The sequence below is a fragment of the Zootoca vivipara genome, chromosome 9 (assembly GCF_963506605.1).
Source record: "Zootoca vivipara chromosome 9, rZooViv1.1, whole genome shotgun sequence".
NCBI classification, from domain to species: Eukaryota; Metazoa; Chordata; class Lepidosauria; order Squamata; family Lacertidae; genus Zootoca; species Zootoca vivipara.
In genome coordinates this window covers 54,552,891-54,571,880 of record NC_083284.1, presented here as the reverse complement: position 1 = coordinate 54,571,880, position 18,990 = coordinate 54,552,891, and the positions used below count along the sequence as shown (strand labels likewise).

Sequence of the window (18,990 nt, the reverse complement as noted above, 5' to 3'; positions counted from 1 at the left end):
ATCGAATTTAAGCACTGTGAGCCACCATAAGAGGGGACCGGTTAACACACAGATCAGTTCCACCAACCAATTCCTTAATTAACCTAATTAACCTAAATAGCAGGGCTCAATCTATGAGCAGGTACAAGCGGTTAAACCAGTAATCCGATTTACGCACTGGATGCACCATAAGAAGGGACCGGTTACCCTGCCCTTCCCCTCAAGTAAGCGAACTAGCACAAAGCGACCCGCAAAGGCACACGCAATTCGATAGATTGAACTTGTAGAATATCACAATAACAGCCAAGTAATGGTACTGGTAATGGTTAACGTGAGACTGCTGCCAAAGCAAGTAACCCTGGAGCCACACTCAAAATGGCTGCCGGGCTTATATGAAGAAGAAACCCTTAAAAATGGCGACTGCCAGAGCACGTTGCCACACTCAAAATGGCTGCCTGATTTGCACTGAAAAAAGAGACCCTCCAAAAATGGCGACCGTCAGCCGACCCAAGAGCCACACTCAAAATGGCTGCCGGGCTTGTATCCACACTCAAAATGGCTGCCGGGCTTGTATAGAGGAGACCCTCTCAAAATGGCGACCGTCAACAGACCCACGTGGCCACACTTAAAATGGCTGCCGCACCTTTTACTGTAAGGAGGCCCTCTCAAAATGGCGACCGCCAGGAGACCCGCCTGGCCACACTCCAAATGGCTTCCTTTTGAGCAAAACACCGGGCTAATGACCGAGGGAGCCCCACCACTATGGCCGCCAAACCCACGTGGTCACGATCCCCAGTTGGAAAGTATTCAAAAGGGGGAGGAGGCTACTATACGCCGGGTAAATAGGGCCGTAGGATGGTTTAAATTTTTTTTTAAAAAAAATAAAGCTACGGGGGGGGGATGAGGGAGCTGGGGACTGAAGCTAGAGGAGAAGATGCCCAGAATAAGGGGGGGGGGGGAGACTGGAAAGCACTCACCGGGTCCGCGACTGCGTCAGGAGAGACCTCAGACTGGAGAGGGGAGAGGAGGCAGCCGCCTCAACTCTGCTACCCAAACCACGGCAAGAATCCTAATCCGCCTCCTGCCAAGAGCGCTCCTGCCTGGCCCCCAGATCCACTGGCCGCCAACAAGATGATCACTGCCCAGCGCCGATCCCTGCTGGAAAAAACCTTGCTGAGCGGCAGCCGCCTCTCACTCCGCTAGCGATGCGTCACGAAGAAGAATATAAACCCAAAGAGCGCTGGATGCGGCTGCAGGGCTCCACGAGGCTGTCGGAGCCACTGACTCTAGCGTGGCTCAAAGCAGGATGCGGCTGCAAACTGGCTCCGTTGCAGGGCTCCGATGCCGGCTGAGGGACACAGCTGATGGGCGCACTCGGCGAACAGCTGATGAGCGGTAGCGACCCCGCTTGCCGCTCCTAGCTTCCCACGCCGCTCACAAACCCTGTAAGAAAAAACAAGAGGGCACAAACAAGGGGGAAACAGACAAAAACGGGAGCAATAAGGAAGGGAAATGCAGAGCCTAAACCTAAACCTAGAGGAGAAAAAGTTGCTTCTGTTCGCTCCGGCGAACTGGAATAAAGAGAGCGAGTTCCGGCAACGTGGAGGGATTTAAACGCTGCGGCCCCGCCCCCTTGTCCCTATTGGACAGGGGCGCGGGTGACGCAGGCGGAAGCTTCCATTGCGTAGGGGCTGAAACTGCAGCCCCCACGCAATGGGCTCGTCGGGCTGCCCACAACTCCACCTCCGGCAAAGGCACGGAAGTGGTTTTTCCAGCGCTTTGTAAATACAGAAGTTCTTGAGCATTACTTTTTTAAAAGTTAGACTCTTGGGTGGGTTAACCCACTCCTTGTGGGTTACAGAAATACTACTAGGAGCACATGCCAACCACTTGCGATATGTTGCCCACACCTTCTGTAGACAAGTGCAAAACAGCTTTAGTCAAGAAAGAATACTCAAAGTGGCAAGCTGGCAAGCTGTTGTGCATCCAAAAGCCAGAGAGAGTGTTCGACCTGGTGTCTGTTTGAGAGAGCAAGTTGCTTACGTGGTGCTGGCATTTCCCCCCCTCTTGCTTCTGAATTTTGACAAAAGGTAGTTGGAAGGGATTTTATTCTCCTCTTCCTGTGCATTCTAGTCTGCAAAGTTCTGCCCACATGCGGGAGAGAATAGCTGAACAGTCAAGCCAATGACAGCAGAGCTCTGGTTCGACCATACGAACGGCTGCAGGAGGATACCTCCAGTTGCATGTCTGATTCTCCCCTGCATACACTTAGAATTTTGCCGCTCACCTGAATCCGTGGTAGTATGAAAACAGGGAGGGGGATGAGCTCAGTATTGTCATGTGACTAACTGTAATAATAATACCCCGCCCATCTGGCTGGGTTTCCCCAGCCACTCTGGGCGGCTTTCAACAGAAAAATAAAATAATCAATTAAAGATTAAAAGCCTCCCTAAACAGGGCTGCCTTCAGATGTCTTCTAAAAATCTGGTAGCTGTTTTTCTCTTTGACATCTGATGGGAGGGCGTTCCACAGGGCGGGCGCCACTACCGAGAAGGCCCTCTGCCTGGTTCCCTGCAACTTGGCTTCTCGCAACGCGGGAACCGCCAGAAGGCCCTCGGCGCTGGACCTCAGTGTCTGGGCAGAAGAATGGAGGTGGAGACGTTCCTTCAGGTATACTGGACCAAGGCCATTTAGGGCTTTAAAAGTCAGCACCAACACTTTGAATTGTGCTCGGAAACTGTAACAAGTTGATGCTCAAATCGTACCTGTGGTAGTAATGTAAGTTACTTTGAAAGTATTCTCAGGATAAAACTTACTAGAGCTGGTGTCAAACCAGGCAGTGAACAAGGAACACTGTAGTTTTTAGGGTAATGATTCTGAAGTCAAACAATTCCTCCTCAGGTGTTCAAAATCTGTATCCATGGGGTGAGGAAACTCCTGCATTGAGTAAGAAAATCTGTGAGTTTGGCTGAACACATTTACCAATTCTCTGCCCAGTTGGAAACCTTGCACTTTGAGGGTTTCCAGTTGTTGTTGTTGTTGTTGTTGTTGTTGTTGTTTATATACCACCCTATACCTGGAGGTCTCAGGGCGGTTGTGGGGAGAGTTGTAAGTACATTCAATCAAATACACTTGCTGTACAATCCCCCTTCAGTGCAGGAAGATCAGGGTGGAGGGGGTGTATCACGCAGTTCCACACCCTCACGTATACAGATTCCAATGCTGGAAAGGGCTACAGTGTTTAGTGAAAGCGAGCCTATGATTTCTTGCAAAAACAACTTTTTCCAACATAACTGTCTAAAGCAAAAATAGCTTGAGAAAATCATAGTCTCTATAAATGTCTCTATAAACCCCCAGCACGGGGTTCTTAGGAAAAGACCAGAAGTGTTCTGGCTTTGATTTCAAAGCTTGGTTCAGACTAGCTGTATTCTGCTGCTGGGCGATTTTGTCAAGTGTTCTTTTCTATTCTGATAAATTATTATGTGGATTGCTAAAGTCCTGGGCAGTCTGAAAGTTTTACAGCCTGCTAATGAAAATGTGTTGAGTGTTAGAAACAAGTTGGCGCTGTAAATGGCAACGTTTCCCCCCACAGAATGCTATTTTAACATTTCCTCCTCCTCTCAAGATGGCAGTGCAAAACCTTGGATAGTATAATCCATTGGGGGGGGGGATGATGGGCTAGAAAGATGGAGGGAAGTTGTTGGCTCTTTTAAGTTTTTCTAAAACACACACAGTGATGTGTGACAGTGTTGCTCTGTCTGGAAGATCACCCTAACCCTGCATTCACAAGTAGGAATGAATTGTGGGATTAGGGAGAGATCACATTCAAATAAATACAACACAGCAAAATCCTTCACACAAGTAAAGGAGGAAGGCTATGCAGAGTGGATATTAATATCCAGTACTTCTATCAGACCTTGGATATGGAGGTTTCAGAGTAAGATCTGCCCAATCTTTTTAGGCTTTGTAATAATAGAATCATAGAATTGTCAAGTTGGAAGGGGCAGCCTTGTTTAGGGAAGTTTTTAATGTTTGAAGTTTTATTCTGTTTTTTTGATGTAAATTATTAATATTATTTCCCTGGAAAAGACCCTGATGTTGGGAAAGATTGAGGGCACTAGGAGAAGGGGACGACGGAGGATGAGATGGTTGGACAGTGTTCTCGAAGCTACGAACATGGGTTTGACCAAACTGCGGGAGGCAGCGGAAGACAGGAGTGCCTGGCGTGCTCTGGTCCATGGGGTCACGAAGAGTCGGACATGACTAAACGACTAAACAACAACAACCACAAATTAATATTATTAATATTATTACTCTTCTTAATAACACTTAAGATTCCAACTCCACCACTTGATGATTCACAGCAGCAGAATCCTTAATGCCTAGTAAACATGTTTCGAGTTGCAGTCTTAGTGGTCATCAGTCAAAAACATTTCCGCTGGCTCCTCTGTCTGCTTAATAGAGATGGGGATCATTCTTTTCAGTAGAGCCCAAGTCTTCCCCACACTGGCGAGCCCACATTGACAAGTGGGTGAGACCACCACCTGCCTGTCACTTGTCAGGTGATTGACAGGTAGGTTGTCCCACCCACCTGTCTAAGATGGCCCAGGTAGTGGGGGGGGGGAGAGAGATACTGCCATGCAAGATTGAACTCCGCCATGACTCACTGGCGACATGCCCAAACCGAACAGAATCAAACTTGCCACTTATGAGTGGGGAATTCTACGCTTCTTTCTTCAGCCAACGCACTACCTGCCGCACACCTGGTGTCACATGTGACATGGTGTCAGTTTTATGCAAATCTGTGTCATCTTGTGTTCCCTTTTTTGCCCATGTGCCTCTCTCTTTTTGTCTTCTTTCTTTTTGTGATTGAGGAATCGCTGCCATAAAGCAAAATGATTAATTTTGTAAATAACCCGGTAAAATAACTGAGTTTGCATTACCTTGCTGGAGAAATCGGCTGGCTCAGTTTCAGATAGATAGACTATTGTATTATATTTACTCTCCTCAACCCAGAAAAGCTACAGAGCCTTGATTAAATTTTTTTTTTTTGAAAAATCAAGATAGAGAGGTTTGCAAAGCTGTTTGGATTATTATCAGATGAATGATTTATATGATTCATAAGCTACGTAAATCTCAATAAACACCTCTGCTAGAGATGTTCTATTGAATGTCATTCTGAGTGCAAAGTGTACTTCAAATCATGCTGCCACTCATGGTTTGAGGAAAATGTTAATCCTGTCAAAAAAGAAAATTGTGTGATTTTCAAATATTAACTTTTGCCTTGGCCTTCTTTCTTGTTAAAGGCTCACTTTCTTTTAATTCAAATCCAATATTAGAAGTAGAATTAAATTTGAAATTATTCCTGAGGTTGGATTTATGTTTTTTAAGCTGGATGGAAATGCAAGAAGTTTATTAAAATAGTATTTCTGTGCATTATATTGAAAGCCATTACTAACTTCATGGAATTCTATTTGTTCAGTTCATTTAAGGGAAAGGTCAACATAAGCTAAAATATCACGATTACCGATACAGTGGTACCTCGGGTTACAGACGCTTCAGGTTAAAGACGCTTCAGGTTACAGACTCTGCTAACCCAGAAATAGTACCTCAGGTAAAGAACTTTGCTTCAGGATGAGAACAGAAATCGTGTGGTAGCGGCGCAGCGGCAGCGGGAGGCCCCATTAGCTAAAGTGGTACCTCAGGTTAAGAACAGTTTCAGGTTAAGAACGGACCTCGGGAACAAATTAAGTTCTTAACCCAAGGTACCACTGTATTGTTGCACTCATGAACAGCACAGTTGGATTAGAACTAAATTGCATGGGGTTTGTGGTAGGTAAAGGTAAAGGTAAAGGACCTCTGGACGGTGAAGTCCAGTCAAAGGCGCTCATCTCGCTTTCAGGCCAAGGGATCCGGCATTTGTCCACAGACAGCTTTCCAGGTCATGTGGCCAGCATGACTAAACCGGTTCTGCCGCAACGGAACACCGTGACGGAAGCCAAAGCACATGGAAACACCGTTTACCTTCCCGCTACATCTATGGTCACCTCTTTGATTTCATGCAACCTTCTTCAATTGCGTTTTTTAACCATATAAGAATATGTGTGGGGAAGACTTCAGACAATAAATAATTTCAAAACCAGTCTCCTTCTAAGTTGCTGCTGCTTATCATTTTCTTTTGATTCAAGTTAAGAAGGGTGTCCATAACCAACAGGACTGGATTTTACAACATCTGAGTTATATTTACGTGTATGTCCATGCATATTTTCAATCCAGGAACACACTGTGCAGGAACACACTGTGCATTATTGTCAGCTGCACATTAAAAACAATAGTCTTCTAACCTGAAGCTGGGTTATTTGGTGCACAAAATGTACAAAATACTGTTCCACCCTTAAACAGTGAGACCTTATTTTGACTATGCTTTTAATATGTGTACGTATTTTTATTATTTTATTTCATTCTCTTTGTAAATCACTTCAGTGTTTTTTGTTACACGAGTTCAATAAGCTTAAATAACCTAACCTTTCATATCTGTAGAGAAAGTGTGAGTCATTTTTAAAGCTTTATCTTTTATTAACGGCAAGCACATTTCATGACAATTGTATCAGCCATAGTGTTACTGGGGCCCTTTTCATCCCAGCTTAGATCAAATCAACCACGCTTATTACTATTACTGCAGTTGTCATTATTATCAAACAACCATGATATTTTAGGAGTGTGGGTGTTTTATTGTATTATATTACCATTTGAAGATGGGACCATGTGGTTGAACAGTGGGTAGCAGGTATAATTGATGGTGACGGTTTTAAAATATTAGAGAAGCAATTTCTAATATTTTAGAAATATTAGCCAACGGCCCCAAAATATGGTGGTGCTACAGTTTTGTTTAGGTCCTTGATGCGATTGAATCTATAAACTTGCTATAACATGTTTATTATTCGCAGAGAATAACCTCAGAGTTGTTGTAACAGTCCATTTGTAATCCTGGAAACTGTGTTGCCTTTTCAAAACTGTCTCTTTAGAGAAATGAGCTTCAAGTCAATTCACTGAGAATACAAAACCTCTTTGCTGTGTTGTTATGCAAAGATTAAAATTTAATTTTAGACGGAGTAACCATAACGTAGAAACAAAGGGGGGGGGATACTTTCTGAAGCTTCCTTGGGAACATGAATTTCACAGCTGTTTCATATTTGTACTGAAATGTTAGCAAGATCAGTGTAAGGCAGATAGATATCGCCTATCATTGATTTAATCCCATTGTCCATGGACATCCTCTGCAAACAATTTTAAGGAAGCAAAATACATTGTAATACATTAGAAGGAAAACCTCTGGAATGCTGTGTGTCCAACCTGTGTGTTATATATGTAGACAAACAGGAACAAAAGAGACTTGAATGGGCATTTCTTGAAAGTTATATATTTATTTATGACAGCTGCTTTTGATACCTTATTTTATTTTTGGTAGCAACATTGGGGTGCTAAAGTGGTGGTGGTTCTTTTAAAACTTTCTAGGTAAAGAAACTGATATTTCTATTTTCAGCATTGTAGTTGAGAGATTAACAAGACTTGTCCAATGTTGCCATATGCAAGGTTCAAACTGTTGATGCCTTCTTAAATCTGGGGGGATTTGTTGAACTACCATCTGGAGAATGGAGAACCCTCTCAAGAATGCATACGTTGACCATCCCTTCTCTTAAATTTGAGAAACACCCCCCCCCCATTCCTCTTCCCTTCCCCCACTATTTTCATTTGTGTTGGTTAAAAAAAAATGGCCTCACCTAGCAAATATTTTTTTCCATGTTGTTCCAGGCTGTGAGTCTTCACTTGATCTGACATTTCAAAAGGCCACAGCTGCAGTGAATGAGATCTTTATGACTCTCAAAGATGTTGCAAGAGCTCGGGCTTACATGAAGCAGTTTAATTCTGTACATATTCCAGGAAGCCAAATTCAACAGGCAAGTTGCTGTGTCTTTTTTCCCCCTTTCATCCAAGCTATGTTACTCTGTATAGCAGTGTTTCCCAAACTTGGGTCTCCAGCTGTTTTTGAACTACAAATCCCATCATCCCTAACCACTGGTTCTGCTAGCTAGGGATTATGGGAGTTGTAACCCAAAAACAGCTGGAGACCCAAGTTTAGGGAACCCTGGTTTGGAGCATTGGCAAAACTAACTTTAGCAAAATGTGACTGATTTTGTGGTTGTTTAAGGCAGAATGTATTCTACTGATCTACAAGTGGGTTTATAGAATTGTCTTTTCCTTCCAATGTTCTTAAGAGTCATTGCTTAATTGGAAGGATACCTACTGAACCGCAGCAGCTATAACATTGCCATCCATCTAATGTTTCTGTGCTAGTCTCACCAGTTTCAGGGAGCTTACATATACCCATGAAGGCCACCTGCTCTAAAAAATAGAAAGGGATGTGGGTGGCACTGTGGTCTAACCCACTGGGCCCCTGGGCTTGCCAATCAGAAAGTCGGTGGTTTGAATCCCTGCAACAGGGTGAGCTCCCATTGCTCTGTCCCAGTTCCTGCCAACGTAGCAGTTTGAAAGCACACCAGTGCAAGTAGATGAATAGGCACCACTGCGGTGAGATGATCGCTACAACCCCATAGTCGCCTTTGACTGGACTTAACCATTCAGGGGTCCTTTTACTCTACTCTACTCTATAGAATAGTCATACATTTAGCAATAACCACTAAATGTATCCAACTTAAAAAGAATTGAAATCAAAGCATAGCATATTTTTTGGATACATTTTCTGTGCATGAAACAGTAAAACTCCCCTCCCCCAAATATATTATGTAACTTATCAGAGTTTGAAACAACCAGTTACTGAAGCTTTTACTCTGCGCTTTTTGGTAGCACCTTTTGTGACATGTTGATGTTTTCTAGACAATTTGTCACCATGTTCCTATTTCTCAGCCCTTTATTTCAGATAGCATCATGTCCCTGATGTACCATTGTTAAGCACTGATTGGTTCTTTTTCCCTGCTGTAGTCTTAAACTTGAAGTACGAAGAGTGCAAGAGAGGATTCCTGCCCCCACCCTGTAAGAAAGAACATTTTTCCTCATCTGGTTGCATAGACAGGGGTGTTTAATGGTTTACTGGCTATCATGCCATCACCCATCCCCAGGTCCTTGGCCAGAGTGGGTCCAGCTGCCCCCCCCCCCCATGGATAATCAGTAACTACAATGGATTGAATCCAGATTTAGTTAGTCTTACTTGGAATAGACCCATTGAATTCAATGTGACTTGTATTTAAAAGGTAAAGGGGCCCCTGACCATCAGGTCCAGTCGTGTCCGACTCTGGGGTTGCGGCGCTCATCTCGCTCTATAAGCCGCGGGAGCCGGCATTTGTCCGCAGACAGCTTCCGGGTCATGTGGTCAGCATGACAAAGCTGCTTCTGGAAAACCAGAGCAGCGCACGGAAACACCGTTTACCTTCCCGCCGGAGCGGTCCCTATTTATCTACTTGCACTTTGATGTGCTTTCGAACTGCTAGGTGGGCAGGAGCTGGGACCAAGCAACAGGAGCTCACCCTGCTGCAGGGATTCGAACCGCCAACCTTCTGATCAGCAAGCCCTAGACTCTGTGGTTTAACCCACAGCACCACCTGGGTCCCTAAAAGGTAAAGGGGCCCCTGACCATCAGGTCCAGTCGTGTCCGACTCTGGGGTTGCGGCGCTCATCTCGCTCTATAGGCCGAGGGAGCCGACGTTTGTCCGCAGGCAGCTTCCGGGTCATGTGGCCAGCATGACAAAGCTGCTTCTGGCGAACCAGAGCAGCGCACGGAAACGCCGTTTACGACTGGACGCCGTTTAGCCATGACTAAAGTACAGTCATATCTCGGGTTGCGTTAGCTGCAGGTTGCGTATTTTCAACTTAACACGGCAGACCCGGAAGTGTTTACTTCTGAGTTTCGCCGTCCGTGCATAAGCGCTCTATCGGTACTTCGTGCATGCTCAAAAGCGCTGCTCTGGATGCATAATTTTTGGGGTGCAAACGGCACCCCAGAACAGATCAGGTACGTATCCAGAGGTACCACTGTATAATTAACCAAATCTGGATCCAACCTAAATACGAAGACGTTCTGGTTATTTCAGTGGAATTTATTTCCAATAAGTGTGCTTTGAATCAAAGCTTATATCACATATTTCCTGTTTTGACATCCTTTTCCTTTTAAGCTTATCATTTTGAATGAATTTGTGTCTCTTTCCCAAGGGAATAATTGTGTGTGTTCAACAAGCCGTATTTTAAGTTTTTGAGTCCCAGCCAGTCATATAACACACAGCTAATGTCTGCTGCATCTTTCTTGGCTCAGTTAAAATGTAAATGTGTGTTGGAGGAGGCTTTGATTGGCACATCTACATTTTCTTAGTGGCTGCATGAATAAAAAGATCTGCAAAGTATTTGACATTGTAAACTGCTGGACACGAAAAGGTGTCTTTAATGGCTATAATGTTTTAGAAAATCATTTCTTTCCCAGGTTGTTCAGTTTAAGTAGATAGTTTCTCATTTGTTTTTCTTTTTTCTGTCTAAGGTAAGTGGCACTTCTGTTTATCATTTTTGCAGCATGACTCCTACATGTGTTTTCTAAGAAAACTAGAGATTGACAAAAAAAAAAAAAGAGATTGACATTCTTGGAATAGCTCAGTAAGGAAACATTGGCTTCCATAAATGGAACACATTAATTCAGTTTTGTAGATTGTAATACTGGCTACTGAAATTATAGTAGTTGATTGTTACTGCTTTAGATCTGCAGTAATTGTATAAATGTAGAAAACATTATAAACTGTATACAGTAAGCTTTCACTAAAAGCATTCCTCTGGTTTAAAGTGCCTTCTTTATTTTATTTGCATTACGGTTGGATCCAGGGACCTGAAGAACCAGCAAAATACATGTTCAAAGGAACAATATGCTGTTCCTCACCAGCTCTATATCAAAACTTCAGTTATGATGCTGGTTTTCCAGATGATATGCTTGCAGTTTTGAATACAACCTTTCAAAGCAATTTTCAAAATGCTGAAGTGATACACTCTCAGTAACGTTTTTAGTATATAAAGGTAAAGGGACCCTTAATTATTAGGTCCAGTTGTGGACGACTCTGGGGTTGTGGCGCTCATCTCGCTTTATTGGCCGAGGGAACTGGCGTACAGCTTCCGGGTCATGTGGCCAGCATGACTAAGCCGCTTCTGGCGAACCAGAGCAGCACACGGAAACACCGTTTACCTTCCCACCGGAGCGGTACCTATTTATCTACTTGCACTTTGACATGCGTTCGAACTACTAGGTTGGCAGGAGCAGGGTCCGAGCAACGGGAGCTCACCCCGTCACGGGGATTCGAACCTCCAACCTTCTGATCGGCAAGCCCTAGGCTCTGTGGTTTAAACCACAGCGCCACCCGCGCTGTATATACAGTACAGCAAAAGAAGATTGTAACATATAAAAATCATTTTAAAAGCCAGATAACCCAGACTTTTCATTAGTCTAGATATCCTATCCTTTGCTGCAATTCACCCTCTGGAACATAGGATCTCTCATTTCATGACGGGGGAGAAGAAACTGGAGAGCTAGGTGGGAAGCCTGGGAGCAATTTTGTTCAGACAAAAGGCAGCACCTTCTCAGGCTTTCCCTCTAGCTGGATAGGGTCCCTTTCAGTGCTAAATAAGAGGGCAATCCAGATGCCCCTGTGTTTAGCCATGATGTCTATGCCGCATCCTTTCACTTAGTGCTGAGAACATTCTTCCTCCTGGAAGGGGCAAATGGCAAGGATGTTCAAACATACACCCCCAATACATCAATCGAGACAGAGCAGAGGTCCACCACCACTACTGGATGTGGAGTCCATTATCCGGCTGGCTGCATGTCTGACTAGTGTGGGGAAAGGTCCCTCATGCGATATGTGCTTAGAGCTCCTACACAGTCTGCGCCCTCTCTTGCATTTAGGGAGCTCAGTGTGCCCAGCAGCAGTAGGTGAGATAACTAAACTATTCATCCTTTTTACATGCCTGCGTTTAATACTGTACATGATTAGTTAGCCATCGGAACACCACTGCTCCTTAACCCAGCCAGTGTGTGTTGAGAGAGGGTAATGGTAATCATTACTGTTGAGGGACTTCAGTCCATTAGTGATTGATCTCTGTTCATATCAAAATACTATTCATATCTAAATACTACTTCATATCAAAATAGCAGCTCCAAAATTGCACAAGGCTAGGACCTAGTGAACCCAGGTGGCGCTGTGGGTTAAACCACTGAGCCTAGGGCTTGCTGATCAGAAGGTCGGCGGTTCGAATCCCTGTGACAGGGTGAGCTCCCGTTGCTTGGTCCCAGCTCCTGCCAACCTAGCAGTTTGAAAGCACGTCAAAATGCAAATAGATAAATAGGTACCGCTACAGTGGGAAGGTAAACGGCGTTTCCGTGCGCTGCTCTGGTTCGCCAGAAGTGGCTTTGTCATGCTGGCCACATGACCTGGAAGCTGTACGCCAGCTCCCTCGGCCAATAACGCGAGATGAGCGCGCAACCCTAGAGTCGGTCACGACTGGACCTAATGGTCAGGGGTCCCTTTACCTTTACCTTAGGACCTAGTGAACTAATGTTATTTGTCATGACAAGGTTTTGTTTTGTTTTTGGCAAAAGCAAATATACCAGGCAGAGGCAAGAACTCCCTGGGATTCTGTTGCTTCTGTACATTTTCCTCCCTTCGTCTTCAAATTCAGTTAAAGTTCAGATTGTTGAATTTTTATTTTCCAAGAAGTTGAGTGCTTGTATCTTTGTGGAGCCAACCAATGGGAATCAATGCAGAGGCCCGATAGTCCAGTTTGAACCATCAACTAGGCAGAGGCTGAAAATGTTTCCCCGACATTAGTAGCGAAATAAAGCAGAATTGGTTTGTCTCGTGTTGCAAAAGCAGTATGAAAGATATCTGTGTGTGTGCCCTGTCTCTGTCTCTAGACAATATATTAGAATCATAGAATCATAGAGTTGGAAGAGACCACAAGGGCCATCCAGTCCAACCCCCTGCCAAGCAGGAAACACCATCAAAGCATTCCTGACAGATGGCTGTCAAGCCTCTGCTTAAAGACCTCCAAAGAAGGAGACTCCACCACACTCCTTGGTAGCAAATTCCACTGCCGAACAGCTCTTACTGTCAGGAAGTTCTTCCTAATGTTTAGGTGGAATCTTCTTTCTTGTAGTTTGAATCCATTGCTCCGTGTCCGCTTCTCTGGAGCAGCAGAAAACAACCTTTCTCCCTCCTCTATATGACATCCTTTTATATATTTGAACATGGCTATCATATCACCCCTTAACCTTCTATTCTCCAGGCTAAAGCAAGCAAGCAAGACACTATCTCCTCCAGTGAGCAAGTTCTAGGCAGCCTCGACTCCCTTTTCCTCTTTTTTTAAAGCAGTTACCACAGTGACCATGAACATATCCCAACACAGTAAATTTCACAAGTGGGTTGTGCATTGTGAAATCACTTGTATATATACACTTACGTTCAATGTTTAATACTTTCCAGGCCTCTTATAAACCATTGCTGAAACAAGTGGTGGAAGAGATATATAATCCTGATCGACCTGACTCTGTTGATGTTGAGCACATGTCTTCTGGGCTCACAGACCTTCTGAAAACTGGGTTTAGTATGTTTATGAAGGTAAGGTTGCTATGGAGTTGCTCACGTGTACATCTTAACAAAGGTAAATGTGTAGTTGTTTTTGGTAAAGGAAGCTGCCTCGTTTTATCTGTGACGCTGTTATCTCATAGTTTTCTGCCGAATGTGCACAAGTCATTGGCTACACCTGGCTTTGGCATTTGACTTGCAGTAGAATACGGAACATGCATTTTGTAGTTTTAAAGTTTATATTTGATACATAAGTGGTAGCTCTGGAACTCCCTGCCCCAAAAGGTTAGGTTTTCTTTCTCTTTAATTGTTTTCCATCGGGAACGGAAAACTCCTTTTTAAGCAAATGTTTGGTTCTGTTGCTACTAAAAGTACTGATGGTGAGTATGGCTCTTTTTTGTTTTTCACTGCTGTTTTTTGTTTATAATGTGAATTTTTAGTGGTTGTTTTGCCGTTGTTTTATGTTCGATTTTATATTTGTCAGCCACTTTGAACACTTTGTATCATCATCATCACTTTTAATTTGTATACCATCTTTCCATCTTACAATACCCAAGGTGGTTTACAAGCTGAATAAACAATGAATGTACACCTCATAACAATCTAATGCAATACAAAAATGTGATAATAAAACATAACTTTAAAAGCAACCTACATCAAATAAAGTAACATTCAACAATCATTAGAATAGTGTAGAATAATAATATCAGCATATAAAAATTAAACAGAAATCCACTCTTCTAAATAATTTCTAAACTACAATCAATGAAACAACAGCAAGCCACAGAGCATACAATAATAATATACAAAATGAGAAAGCAGGGACTGGAGGGTGGGGAAGAAGGCCTTGCCTGGTGAAGTCTCTCCCCTCACAATTCTTCCTCCAGGCACAGCTCCCTTATGAGGACTCCTAGGGCTGGAGGGTGGGGCAAGGCAGGTGGAAGGAGGCCTTGCCTGATGAAGTCTCTCCAAAGTCGGTTTCTTGAAGTCTGCATCCAAAGATGGTTTCTTGAGGCCCACAGAGAAGTGCTGACTATTCCCTCGGCCTCTGTTAATAGTGGTTTCAGTTCTTCAACTCTCTTTCACCTGCTAGGGTGGGCTTGGGTTTAGTTCACAGCTGATTGCCAGAATTAGTGTATTTTTCTCCAGAAGGGATGAACTCATTCCTACAATTCCACATAAACAGATTTTGCATTCACTGATTTTGCAGTGGAACTGCTGGTTTCCACATCAAATGCAAATGTAAACCATTTATTTCCAGTCCATAATTAATAGCTGCACCCTTCAACATCATACTATGCTTCCAAAAAGAATTTATCCACTCACTCATTTGTCTGCCGGTGCTGAAATTAAGTAGGTCTAAAGAGAATACCATTGCAATCAAAGGATTTGCCTGCTTCACAGGCCCTAGAGCTTAACTTCAGTCAGTCAGGAAGAAAGAAAGAGACGGGGGGGGGGGGGGAATCACTGAGGACTGATGCGGGGGGGGGGACCTTAGTTTCTGCAGTATACGTATTTTTAAACATCTCTCCTGATGAATATATTAGAAAGTACTCAATTATTAAAAATTTTTAAAGAAGGTTAAAGCTCTTAAAAACAAGCATTGGAAGTAGTGAGTTATGCAGTAAATTGGAAACAACAGTGACTGCGTCAAAATGGCATTTCTCAAAATAGCTTTACTTTGAAAGAAAGAAAGAAGAAGAAGAATTATTATGAAGTGCTTATGAATTATACATGCCAGGAACAAATCTTCATGTTTCAGCAAATTATGAATCATTTCTTTTTCATCACCTTGCAATCAGCATCTTCTTCTCCAAGTAACTCCCCAGTTACATGGAGAAAGCCCCTAAGTGGGGAAACTTGGGGAAAACAAAGCAGCCCAATGAAATCTGCATGTGCCGATTGGCTGCAGAATGTTGACTGACCTTTGGGAGGAAACTAGCTTTTTCACCACCATTCATGAGATAAGAACATTTGTGCCGATTTTGTCCTGGGATCCTTCCAGGCCTTTAACTGCACTGTCTGTGCCCACTTTCCCTGTTTCAAATACGATGTAATGGCCTTCTTTTCCTCTGGGTACGAATCCTCTCTCCCTCCTCACTTAATCACACACATACACCCCAAAATGATTAATGAAGTTGCACAGCTTGTGGGAGTCATTAACAAGATCTGTTCAGGAAGGTGACAGGCAGGCAAGCAGCTCCTCAAATGGCTCTCAAGGGACAGCCCAGTATTCACTTTGGCAGCTACAGGGTGGGAGGTAGGGAGAGAGGGACTAGCAATAAAAGATAGGAGAGAGGGGAAGGAATCAATGAAGAAAGGCAAATATAGTGTAAGCACTGCAAACCAAAGCCACACAAATGCAATTAGGAAATCCTGCAGTACAGACCCACAGCCATAGACGTTACCTAAGCTGAAAGAAATCTATATTTTTAAAGGGGACACCATCAAACCTGTCTTGGGGCAGGAAATATTACCTAGAAAGCATCCCTGAGAGATTGTCCGCAAATCATGCTCTTGACCACTAATAGATACGCCACGAAATTGCTCTGCTACATATTTTCTTGCTCATCTGGTTTTCTAGGTGGAAGTGCTCCCCAGTTCTCTGGCTCCCCAAGACTTATCTAAAAATGGATTCTGTACCACAGGTCCCTTGCCTTTCTTGTCCTGGTGAGCCCTAAGTATAGACTAAGCCTTTTTCGCAGTTACTGTTCATACTTCATAACTATGCTCGGTGCTGGATCTTGGGGTATCTATCTAATATCAGCGGTGCCCTGTGCGATGCCAAAATCTGGTGCCCCTTCACCTCTCACTCCATTCCAAATCATAGTTACGGTGCCCCCAAGGCTCTGCGCCCAGCAAGACTGAACCAGTAGCATGAAACCTGACACCAGTAGGCAAAGTGAAACAGCTACCTGAAATGGCAGGTACTGGCAATGGGGGTGGGGGGGTTGAGGGACAGCAGTGGCTGACAGCTTCTCTGGCCTTTTCCCCTGATATTCCGCTCAACTGAAGAACAGAGCTGTACATGCCATGTGGCCTTTTAGCTCAATGCTGCCCTCAGACGTGGCTGTCCTGTTCCCAGCGTTGAAGCAGGAATCAGCTGCAAGTCTGGTTGGCTTCTGTATGTGGAATGGGTGGGGCGGAATCCTGTCCTTAGGCAGCATAATATCTTGGACTGCCTCTTTCCTTTCTTACCTCTGCCATTTTGAACGTTTGCCGCCAGAGGTTCACTTCACAAACGATTCCCAGACGTGGTTGGCACAAGGTAAAGGTAAAGGGGCCCCTGACCATCAGGTCCAGTCATGTCCGACTCTGGGGTTGCGGCGCTCATCTCGCTCTATAGGCCGCGGGAGCCGGCATTTGTTCGCAGACAGCTTCCGGGCCATGTGGCCAGCATGACAAAGCTGCTTCTGGCGAACCAGAGCAGCGCACGGAAACGCCGTTTACCTTCCCGCCGGAGCGGTCCCTATTTATCTACTTGCACTTTGATGTGCTTTCGAACTGCTAGGTGGGCAGGAGCTGGGACCGAGCAACGGGAGCTCACCCCGTTTCAGGGATTCGAACCGCCGACCTTCTGATCAGCAAGCCCTAGACTCTGTGGTTTAACCCACAGCGCCACCTGGGTCCCTTTGTGGTTGGCACAAGCAGTTTGTTAAATCTGCTTCAGCACGGCCCTGACAATATAGGCATGCAACTACAGGTATAGTCATCCCCCCCCCCAAACACACACACACACACACACACACACACACACACACACACACACACACACACGTTTATCCCCTCACACAATAACCCTTTGAGGTTGTACCTCAAGAAGCAGAAAGGAGCTCAATGTACTCTCCTTACAGGGTGAGGAACAACATTTAATATATAGTGCATCCCAGCAAAGAAACTGGCATGATGCACACAAACAAGAAGAGGATGTGGAAACTCCTCAGAGTAGCCAATCTCATTAGATTCCCTTGCCGCCTCAACTATTATAATAAGGTTATAAAAACTTGCCATCAGAAATCCTCCTTTTGGAATCTTGCTACATTTAGCCACATGGCACCGATCACTTCAAAACAAAAATCTCAATTGTACCCCAGGTCCACACACAGTTTAATTTGCATTCAGAAATTGTCCAGTTCCAATGAAGAAAAGAAAAGAAAACCACAAACAGCGGGGGGGGGGGGTGTTTGAAATGTTCCAAAACCTATTTCATAACAGTTTTAATTGAAAACTTGCATGCCTAAGCAGTCTGCATTTTAATATGCATATCTGGAATTCGTGGTTTGACTTTCAGACCTTTGAAAAGGGATACTATTTTATATACGCACCATGTGTCTGGATGCTTGCTTATTTTTTACTTAAGGAAAGTATTTGTCGAGGCATTTTTTTTGTTAGCAAGATCACGAAAGCACACGCAGCTCAGTTAAATTTCATAACTTCTTTCAGTACGCATTAAGTAACCTTAAAGTCATTTTCTAACTCCACAAACATGTTAACATTGAGGTTTGCAACACAATCTTGGGCTTGCCTACCGAGAAATACGCTTCACTGAGCTCAATGGGGCTTGGTCCCACATAAATGTATATTGGGTCTTTGCTAGGGCAAGCTGATAGCATGTTAATACAGGAAACCAAGACCTAGGTGTTTGGGTTCAGCACACTTAAAAACTGACAAGTCCCATTAAACTAAATAGGACATATTTCTGAATAAACATGCATCAGGTTGGACTGTAAGCCATTTCATATTTTGATACAATCAGAGAATAATGACTTAAAATAGGGGAAAGCTACGCAATTTGTAGTCACAGATGAAAAATGGTGATATGTACCGGTATGTATAGATAGACATTTTTCATCTAAGACTACAAATCTACTTCTCTCAAGTCATTCCTAATTCGAAGGAAATGTTCAGAAGTCGTTACAACATTGGTTAAGATATTTTTTTAAAAAAAATATTATGGCACTAGTATAGCCGGATTTTAAAAATAAAGTTATAGAGATGATTTCATACACATTTGGTAGAAGTAGAAGTATGTGGAGCTTTTCTTTAAAAAAAGTTGTCAAAATACAAAGGATGCAAAATCTTATTAGCACCTGCGGTAATTTTTCTAGGCTGCTGAAGAATTACCAGTATGTTAGGAAAATATATAGGCATTAAGCTAGGGTTGCCATATTTCAAAAAGTGAAAATCCGTACACAAAAGTTGTTGAAGCTTTTCAGAGGGGGGGGGGGGAATAATATAAGCCCCTTGTCAGAAATTTGTTTTCAGGAAAGCCACTCCAATGAGTTCTCTTATCTTGGCAAGGGCAGTGGTGGCAGATGGTATCACTCAATATCAGATATAGCCCAGGGACCTCCAAGTCACTGTGGCATTTATTCTAGCGTTA

At 43.8% G+C, this 18,990-nt stretch overlaps 1 protein-coding gene across 1 annotated transcript in view; it reads left to right on the top strand.

The window, feature by feature from the left end:
* SCFD2 (sec1 family domain containing 2) overlaps positions 1 to 18,990 on the top strand; it is a 181,480-nt gene that overhangs the window by 151,997 nt on the left and 10,493 nt on the right. Inside the window, exons 6-7 of the mRNA XM_035114140.2 lie at positions 7,792 to 7,937; positions 13,506 to 13,640. Coding sequence (XP_034970031.2) covers positions 7,792 to 7,937; positions 13,506 to 13,640 — 281 coding nt within the window. The remainder of the gene's footprint in view (positions 1 to 7,791; positions 7,938 to 13,505; positions 13,641 to 18,990) is intronic.